General features: G+C 49.4%; 1 protein-coding gene across 1 annotated transcript in view; it reads right to left on the bottom strand.

Annotated features, from left to right (window-relative positions):
* The window catches only part of LOC121554210 (coiled-coil domain-containing protein 171), a 96,605-nt gene that overhangs the window by 27,339 nt on the left and 59,266 nt on the right, over positions 1–10,000 (bottom strand). Inside the window, exon 21 of the mRNA XM_045211793.1 lies at positions 1,948–2,129. Coding sequence (XP_045067728.1) covers positions 1,948–2,129 — 182 coding nt within the window. The remainder of the gene's footprint in view (positions 1–1,947; positions 2,130–10,000) is intronic.

Here is a 10,000-nt window from a genome sequence, read left to right as displayed (position 1 = left end):
GGGTTAACATACCGTTAATATATTTAATACCATCTACAGGTAACTTCCAAAACAATGGGAACACTTTGCTTCCACACAGGTGTGGTTCCGGAGTTAATAAAACAATTAACATCCCATCATGCTTAGGATCATGTATGAAAATGCTGGGCAGGCCATTATTTTGGCTACCATGGCTATGCAATCATAGGATGACTTCCACAGTCACTGGTTTGATGAGAATTTAAAATGATGTAAATCATACAGTGCATTGGGAAAGTATTCAGACCCCTTGACTTTTCCCACATTTTGTTACGTTACAGCCTTATTCTAAAATGGATTAAAATAAATAAAAATCCTCATTAAACAACACACAATATCCCATAAATGACAAAGCGAAAACAGGTTTTTTGAATTGTTGGCAAATGTATTAAAAATAAAAAACTGAAATACCTTATTTATATAAGTATTCAGACCCTTTGCTATGAGACTCGAAATTGAGCTCAGGTGCATCCGGTTTCCTTTGATCATCCTTGAGATGTTTCTACAACTTGATTGGAGTCCATCTGTGGTAAATTCAATTGCTTGGACATGATTTGGAAAGGCAAACACCTGTCTATATAAGGTCCCACAGTTGACAGTGCATGTCAGAGCAAAAACCAAGCCATGAGGGCGAAGGAATTGTCCGTAGAGTTCAGAGACTGGATTGTGTCGAGGCACAGATCTGGGGAAGGGTACCAAAACATTTCTGCATCATTGAAGGTCCCCAAGAACACAGTGGCCTCCATCATTCTTAAATGGAAGAAGTTTGGAACCACCAAGACTCTTCCTTGAGCTGGCCGCCCGGCCAAACTGAGCAATCGGGGGAGAAGGGCCTTGGTCAGGGAGGTGACCAAGAACCCGATGGTAACTCTGACAGAGCTCCAGAGTTCCTCTGTGGAGATGGGAGAACCTTCCAGAAGGACAACCATCTCTGCAGCACTCCACCAACTAGGCCTTTATGGTAGAGTGGCCAGACGGAAGCCACTCCTCAGTAAAAGGCACATGACAGCCCGCTTGGAGTTTGACAAAAGGCACCTAAAGACTCTCAGACCATGAGAAACAAGATTCTCTGGTCTGATAAAACCAAGATTGAACTCTTTGGCCTGAATGCCAAGCGTCACCTCTGGAGGAAACCTGGCACCATCCCTACGGTGAATCATTTGTAGATTGATGAGGGAAAAAAACAATTTAATGCATTTTAGAATAAGGCTGTAACGTAACAAAATGTAGAAAGTGTCAAGGGGTCGGAATTGTTTCCGAATGCGCTGTATGCCACGGCCGTCTCAGTCAGCAGATCTCAAGCCAAATGAACACTTATGGGAGATTCTGGAGCGGCACCTGAGAAAGTGTTTTCCACCACCATCAACAAAAAAACTAATTATTGAATGGTGTTGCATTCCTCCAACAGAGTTCCAGACACTTGTAGAATCTATTCCAAGGACATTAGGTGCATTGAAGCTGTTCTGGCTGCTGGAGGCCCAACGCCCTATTAAGACGTTTATGTTGGGGTTTCCTTTATTCTGGCAGTTACATTATGTATTGCCACTGTTGTCCCGGATACATTAGGATGAATTTGTAAAGCCTCAAGACTGAAGACTAACGTTAGATCTCTTAGCTAATGCCAAGGGCTTTAGTTCAGAGGGATAACTCAGTCCTGAGGCATGCAGAAGACCCAGGTTAGGGGTTTAATTTTCTAAACTGAAGAATGCGAGTTACTGTTGGGAGGAGGAGAAATAACATTCAAAATGTCCTCCTAAAACTGCTTATAACAAAAAAATAACTGAGTTTCAAATAATTCCTGTACTGCCCGTTCTTGTGTACTGTTGATCCAGTCCTCATGTTCCTCCAACTCAGGTTTTCAACAGAGAAAAACAAACTAACATATAATATACATATTCTATATACAATATATTGTTATAGACCACTAACCTTACTGCTCATCTGTTTGGCTGTGAGTCGGTGTAAGCCCTGTCCCAGCCTACTAACCAGAGTGCCCTTGTTAACGCCATAGGCTGTGAGATGGGACACTTGGTCTGATGGGGTGAGGAGGTGGTCCAGGAGGCGGGATAGACTGTTACGAGCAGCCGACAACACTACCTGGGAGGAGGAGACTGGAGGAGAGAGAGACAACACTACCTGAGAGGAGGAGACTGGAGGAGAGAGAGAGACAACACTACCTGAGAGGAAGAGACTGGAGGAGAGAGAGAGAGAGACAACACTTCCTGAGAGGAAGAGACTGGAGGAGAGAGAGAGAGAGACAACACTACCTGAGAGGAAGAGACTGGAGGAGAGAGAGAGAGACAACACTACCTGAGAGGAGGAGACTGGAGGAGAGAGAGAGACAAAACTACCTGAGAAGAGGAGACTGGAGGAGAGAGAGAGACAACACTACCTGAGAGGAAGAGACTGGAGGAGAGAGAGACAACACTACCTGAGAGGAGGAGACTGGAGGAGAGAGAGAGAGACAACACTACCTGAGAGGAGGAGACTGGAGGAGAGAGAAAGACAACACTACCTGAGAGGAGGAGACTGGAGGAGAGAGAGAGACAACACTACCTGAGAGGAAGAGACTGGAGGAGAGAGAGAGACAACACTACCTGAGAGGAAGAGACTGGAGGAGAGAGAGAGACAACACTACCTGAGAGGAAGAGACTGGAGGAGAGAGAGAGACAACACTACCTGAGAGGAAGAGACTGGAGGAGAGAGAGACAACACTACCTGAGAGGAGGAGACTGGAGGAGAGAGAGAGACAACACTACCTGAGAGGAGGAGACTGGAGGAGAGAGAAAGACAACACTACCTGAGAGGAGGAGACTGGAGGAGAGAGAGAGACAACACTACCTGAGAGGAGGAGACTGGAGGAGAGAGACAACACTACCTGAGAGGAAGAGACTGGAGGAGAGAGAGAGAGAGAGACAACACTACCTGAGAGGAGGAGACTGGAGGAGAGAGAGAGACAACACTACCTGAGAGGAGGAGACTGGAGGAGAGAGAGAGACAACACTACCTGAGAGGAGGAGACTGGAGGAGAGAGAGAGACAACACTACCTGAGAGGAGGAGACTGGAGGAGAGAGAGAGACAACACTACCTGAGAGGAAGAGACTGGAGGAGAGAGAGACAACACTACCTGAGAGGAGGAGACTGGAGGAGAGAGAGAGACAACACTACCTGAGAGGAGGAGACTGGAGGAGAGAGACAACACTACCTGAGAGGAGGAGACTGGAGGAGAGAGAGAGACAACACTACCTGAGAGGAAGAGACTGGAGGAGAGAGACAACACTACCTGAGAGGAGGAGACTGGAGGAGAGAGAGAGACAGCACTACCTGAGAGGAAGAGACTGGAGGAGAGAGAGACAACACTACCTGAGAGGAGGAGACTGGAGGAGAGAGAGAGACAACACTACCTGAGAGGAAGAGACTGGAGGAGAGAGAGACAACACTACCTGAGAGGAGGAGACTGGAGGAGGAGAGAGACAACACTACCTGAGAGGAGGAGACTGGAGGAGAGAGACAACACTACCTGAGAGGAAGAGACTGGAGGAGAGAGAGAGAGACAACACTACCTGAGAGGAAGAGACTGGAGGAGAGAGACAACAATACCTGAGAAGAAGAGACTGGAGGAGAGAGAGACAACACTACCTGAGAGGAGGAGACTGGAGGAGGAGAGAGACAACACTACCTGAGAGGAAGAGACTGGAGGAGAGAGAGACAACACTACCTGAGAGGAAGAGACTGGAGGAGAGAGACAACACTACCTGAGAGGAAGAGACTGGAGGAGAGAAAAAGACAACACTACCTGAGAGGAAGAGACTGGAGGAGAGAGACAACACTACCTGAGAGGAAGAGACTGGAGGAGAGAGAGAGACAACACTACCTGAGAGGAGGAGACTGGAGGAGAGAGAGAGACAACACTACCTGAGAGGAGGAGACTGGAGGAGAGAGAGAGAGAGAGACAACACTACCTGAGAGGAAGAGACTGGAGGAGAGAGAGAGAGAGACAACACTACCTGAGAGGAGGAGACTGGAGGAGAGAGAGAGACAACACTACCTGAGAGGAAGAGACTGGAGGAGAGAGAGACAACACTACCTGAGAGGAGGAGACTGGAGGAGGAGAGAGACAACACTACCTGAGAGGAGGAGACTGGAGGAGAGAGACAACACTACCTGAGAGGAAGAGACTGGAGGAGAGAGAGAGAGACAACACTACCTGAGAGGAAGAGACTGGAGGAGAGAGACAACAATACCTGAGAAGAAGAGACTGGAGGAGAGAGAGAGAGACAACACTACCTGAGAGGAGGAGACTGGAGGAGAGAGAGAGACAACACTACCTGAGAGGAACAGACTGGAGGAGAGAGAGACAACACTACCTGAGAGGAAGAGACTGGAGGAGAGAGAGAGACAACACTACCTGAGAGGAACAGACTGGAGGAGAGAAAAAGACAACACTACCTGAGAGGAAGAGACTGGAGGAGAGAGACAACACTACCTGAGAGGAAGAGACTGGAGGAGAGAGAGAGACAACACTACCTGAGAGGAGGAGACTGGAGGAGAGAGAGAGACAACACTACCTGAGAGGAGGAGACTGGAGGAGAGAGAGAGAGAGACAACACTACCTGAGAGGAGGAGACTGGAGGAAAGAGATAGACAACACTATCTGAGAGGAAGAGATTGGAGGAGAGAGACAGACAACACTACCTGAGAGGAAGAGACTGGAGGAGAGAGAGAGAGACAACACTACCTGAGAGGAGGAGACTGGAGGGAGAGAGAGAGAGAGAGACAACACTACCTGAGAGGAAGAGACTGGAGGAGAGAGAGAGAGAGAGACAACACTACCTGAGAGGAAGAGACTGGAGAGAGAGAGACAGACAACACTTCCTGAGAAGAAGAGACTGGAGGAGAGAGACAACACTACCTGAGAGGAAGAGACTGGAGGAGAGAGAGAGAGAGAGACAACACTACCTGAGAGGAAGAGACTGGAGGAGAGACACAGACAACACTACCTGAGAGGAGACGACTGGAGGAGAGAGAGAGAGACAACACTACCTGAGAGGAAGAGACTGGAGGAGAGAGAGAGACAACACTACCTGAGAGGAAGAGACTGGAGGAGAGAGAGAGACAACACTACCTGAGAGGAGGAGACTGGAGGAGAGAGACAGACAACACTACCTGAGAGGAGGAGACTGGAGGAGAGAGAGAGACAACACTACCTGAGAGGAAGAGACTGGTGGAGAGAGAGAGACAACACTACCTGAGAGGAAGAGACTGGAGGAGAGAGAGACAACACTACCTGAGAGGAGGAGACTGGAGGAGAGAGAGAGACAACACTACCTGAGAGGAAGAGACTGGAGGAGAGAGAGACAACACTACCTGAGAGGAGGAGACTGGAGGAGGAGAGAGACAACACTACCTGAGAGGAAGAGACTGGAGGAGAGAGAGAGAGAGAGACAACACTACCTGAGAGGAAGAGACTGGAGGAGAGAGAGAGAGACAACACTACCTGAGAGGAAGAGACTGGAGGAGAGAGACAACAATACCTGAGAAGAAGAGACTGGAGGAGAGAGAGAGAGACAACACTACCTGAGAGGAGGAGACTGGAGGAGAGAGAGAGACAACACTACCTGAGAGGAAGAGACTGGAGGAGAGAGAGACAACACTACCTGAGAGGAAGAGACTGGAGGAGAGAGAGAGACAACACTACCTGAGAGGAAGAGACTGGAGGAGAGAAAAAGACAACACTACCTGAGAGGAAGAGACTGGAGGAGAGAGACAACACTACCTGAGAGGAAGAGACTGGAGGAGAGAGAGAGACAACACTACCTGAGAGGAGGAGACTGGAGGAGAGAGAGAGACAACACTACCTGAGAGGAGGAGACTGGAGGAGAGAGAGAGAGAGAGACAATACTACCTGAGAGGAGGAGACTGGAGGAAAGAGATAGACAACACTATCTGAGAGGAAGAGATTGGAGGAGAGAGACAGACAACACTACCTGAGAGGAAGAGACTGGAGGAGAGAGAGAGAGACAACACTACCTGAGAGGAGGAGACTGGAGGAGAGAGAGAGAGAGAGAGACAACACTACCTGAGAGGAAGAGACTGGAGGAGAGAGAGAGAGAGAGACAACACTACCTGAGAGGAAGAGACTGGAGAGAGAGAGACAGACAACACTTCCTGAGAAGAAGAGACTGGAGGAGAGAGACAACACTACCTGAGAGGAAGAGACTGGAGGAGAGAGACAGACAACACTTCCTGAGAGGAACAGACTGGAGGAGAGACACAGACAACACTACCTGAGAGGAAGAGACTGGAGGAGAGAGAGAGAGACAACACTACCTGAGAGGAAGAGACTGGAGGAGAGAGAGAGACAACACTACCTGAGAGGAAGAGACTGGAGGAGAGATAGAGACAACACTACCTGAGAGGAGGAGACTGGAGGAGAGAGACAGACAACACTACCTGAGAGGAAGAGACTGGAGGAGAGAGAGAGACAACACTACCTGAGAGGAAGAGACTGGAGGAGAGAGAGAGACAACACTACCTGAGAGGAAGAGACTGGAGGAGAGAGAGAGACAACACTACCTGAGAGGAAGAGACTGGAGGAGAGAGAGAGACAACACTACCTGAGAGGAAGAGACTGGAGGAGAGAGAGAGACAACACTACCTGAGAGGAAGAGACTGGAGGAGAGAGAGAGAGAGACAACACTACCTGAGAGGAAGAGACTGGAGGAGAGAGAGAGACAACACTACCTGAGAGGAAGAGACTGGAGGAGAGAGAGAGACAACACTACCTGAGAGGAAGAGACTGGGGGAGAGAGAGAGACAACACTACCTGAGAGGAGGAGACTGGAGGAGAGAAAAAGACAACACTACCTGAGAGGAATAGACTGGAGGAGAGAAAAAGACAACACTACCTGAGAGGAAGAGACTGGAGGAGAGAAAAAGACAACACTACCTGAGAGGAAGAGACTGGAGGAGAGAAAAAGACAACACTACCTGAGAGGAAGAGACTGGAGGAGAGAGACAACACTACCTGAGAGGAAGACACTGGAGGAGAGAGAGAGACAACACTACCTGAGAGGAGGAGACTGGAGAAGAGAGAGAGAGAGACAACACTACCTGAGAGGAAGAGACTGGAGGAGAGAGAGACAACACTACCTGAGAGGAAGAGACTGGATGGGAGAGAGAGAGAGAGACAACACTACATGAGAGGAAGAGACTGGAGGAGAGAGAGAGACAACACTACCTGAGAGGAAGAGACTGGAGGAGAGAGAGACAACACTACCTGAGAGGATGAGACTGGAGGAGAGAGAGACAACACTACCTGAGAGGAAGAGACTGGAGGGGAGAGAGAGACAACACTACCTGAGAGGAAGAGACTGGAGGAGAGAGAGAGACAACACTACCTGAGAGGAGGAGACTGGAGGAGAGAGAGACAACACTACCTGAGAGGAAGAGACTGGAGGAGAGAGAGAGACAACACTACCTGAGAGGAAGAGACTGGAGGAGAGAGAGAGACATACAACACTACCTGAGAAGAAGAGACTGGAGGAGAGAGACAGACAACACTTCCTGAGAGGAACAGACTGGAGGAGAGACACAGACAACACTACCTGAGAGGAAGAAACTGGAGGAGAGAGAGAGAGAGACAACACTACCTGAGAGGAAGAGACTGGAGGAGAGAGAGAGACATAAAACACTACCTGAGAGGAAGAGACTGGAGGAGAGACACATACAACACTTCCTGAGAGGAACAGACTGGAGGAGAGAGACAGAAAACACTACCTGAGAGGAAGAGACTGGAGGAGAGAGAGAGACAACACTACCTGAGAGGAAGAGACTGGAGGAGAGAGAGAGAGAGACAACACTACCTGAGGAGGAGGAGACTGGAGGAGAGAGAGAGAGACAACACTACCTGAGAGGAAGAGACTGAAGGAGAGAGAGAGACAACAATACCTGAGAGGAAGAGACTGGAGGAGAGAGAGAGAGACACAACACTACCTGAGAGGAAGAGACTGGAGGAGAGAGAGAGACAACACTACCTGAGAGGAAGAGACTGGAGGAGAGAGAGAGACAACACTACCTGAGAGGAGGAGACTGGAGGAGAGAGAGAGAGAGACAACACTACCTGAGAGGAAGAGACTGGAGGAGAGAGAGAGAGAGACAACACTACCTGAGAGGAAGAGACTGGAGGAGAGAGAGAGACAACACTACCTGAGAGGAAGAGACTGGAGGAGAGAGAGAGAGAGACAACACTACCTGAGAGGAAGAGACTGGAGGAGAGAGAGAGAGAGACAACACTACCTGAGAGGAAGAGACTGGAGGAGAGAGAGAGACAACACTACCTGAGAGGAGGAGACTGGAGGAGAGAGAGAGACAACATTACCTGAGAGGAAGAGACTGGAGGAGAGAGAGAGAGAGAGAGAGACAACACTACCTGAGAGGAGGAGACTGGAGGAGAGAGAGAGACAACACTACCTGAGAGGAAGAGAGTGGAGGAGAGAGAGAGAGAGAGACAACACTACCTGAGAGGAGGAGACTGGAGGAGAGAGAGAGAGAGAGAGAGAGACAACACTACCTGAGAGGAAGAGACTGGTGGAGAGAGAGAGAGACAACACTACCTGAGAGGAAGGGACTGGAGGAGAGAGACAACACTTCCTGAGAGGAAGAGACTGGAGGAGAGAGAGAGAGAGAGAGAGACAACACTACCTGAGCGGAAGAGACTGGAGAGAGAGAGAGAGACAACACTACCTGAGAGGAAGAGACTGGAGGAGAGAGAGAGAGACAACACTAACTGAGAGGAAGAGACTGGAGGAGAGAGAGAGACAACAATACCTGAGAGGAAGAGACTGGAAGAGAGAGAGACAACACAACCTAAGAGGAAGAGACTGAAAGATAGAGAGAGAGGGAGACAACACTACCTGAGAGGAAGAGACTGGAAGAGAGAGAGAGACAACACTACCTGAGAGGAAGAGACTGGAGGAGAGAGAGAGACAACACTTCCTGAGAGGAAGAGACTGGAGGAGAGAGAGACAACACTACCTGAGAGGAAGAGACTGGAGGAGAGAGTGAGAGACAACACTACCTGAGAGGAAGAGACTGGGGGAGAGAGAGAGAGACAACACTACCTGAGAGGAAGAGACTGGAGGAGAGATAGAGAGAGACAACACTACCTGAGAGGAAGAGACTGGAGGAGAGAGAGAGAGACATACAACACTACCTGAGAGGAAGAGACTGGAAGAGAGAGAGAGACAACACTACCTGAGAGGAAGAGACTGGAGGAGAGAGAGAGAGAGAGAGAGACAACACTACCTGAGAGGAAGAGACTGGAGGAGAGAGAGAGACAACACTACCTGAGAGGAAGAGACTGGAGGAGAGAGAGACAACACTTCCTGAGACGAAGAGACTGGAGGAGAGAGAGACAACACTACCTGAGAGGAAGAGACTGGAGAGAGAGAGACAGACAACACTTCCTGAGAGGAAGAGACTGGAGAGAGAGAGACAGACAACACTACCTGAGAGGAAGAGACTGGAGGAGAGAGAGAGAGACAACACTTCATGAGAGGAAGAGACTGGAGGAGAGAGAGACAACACTACCTGAGAGGAAGAGACTGGAGGAGAGAGAGAGAGAGAGACAACACTACCTGAGAGGAAGAGACTGGAGGAGAGAGAGAGAGAGACAACACTACCTGAGAGGAAGAGACTGAAGAGAGAGAGACAACACTACCTAAGAGGAAGAGACTGGAGGAGAGAGAGACAACACTACCGGAGAGGAAGAGACAGGAGGGGAGAGAGACAACACTACCTGAGAGAAAGAGACTGAAGAGAGAGAGACAACACTACCTGAGAGGAAGAGACTGGAGGAGAGAGAGAGAGAGACTGGAGGAGAGAGAGAGAGACAACACTTCCTGAGACGAAGAGACTGGAGGAGAGAGAGAGACAACACTACCTGAGAGGAAGAGACTGAAGAGAGAGAGACAACACTAC

Source organism: Coregonus clupeaformis, chromosome 39, assembly GCF_020615455.1.
Source record: "Coregonus clupeaformis isolate EN_2021a chromosome 39, ASM2061545v1, whole genome shotgun sequence".
In the NCBI taxonomy this organism is placed as follows: domain Eukaryota; kingdom Metazoa; phylum Chordata; class Actinopteri; order Salmoniformes; family Salmonidae; genus Coregonus; species Coregonus clupeaformis.
The sequence above is the reverse complement of the archived record's forward strand: the minus strand, read 5'-3'. Positions and strand labels throughout refer to the sequence as shown.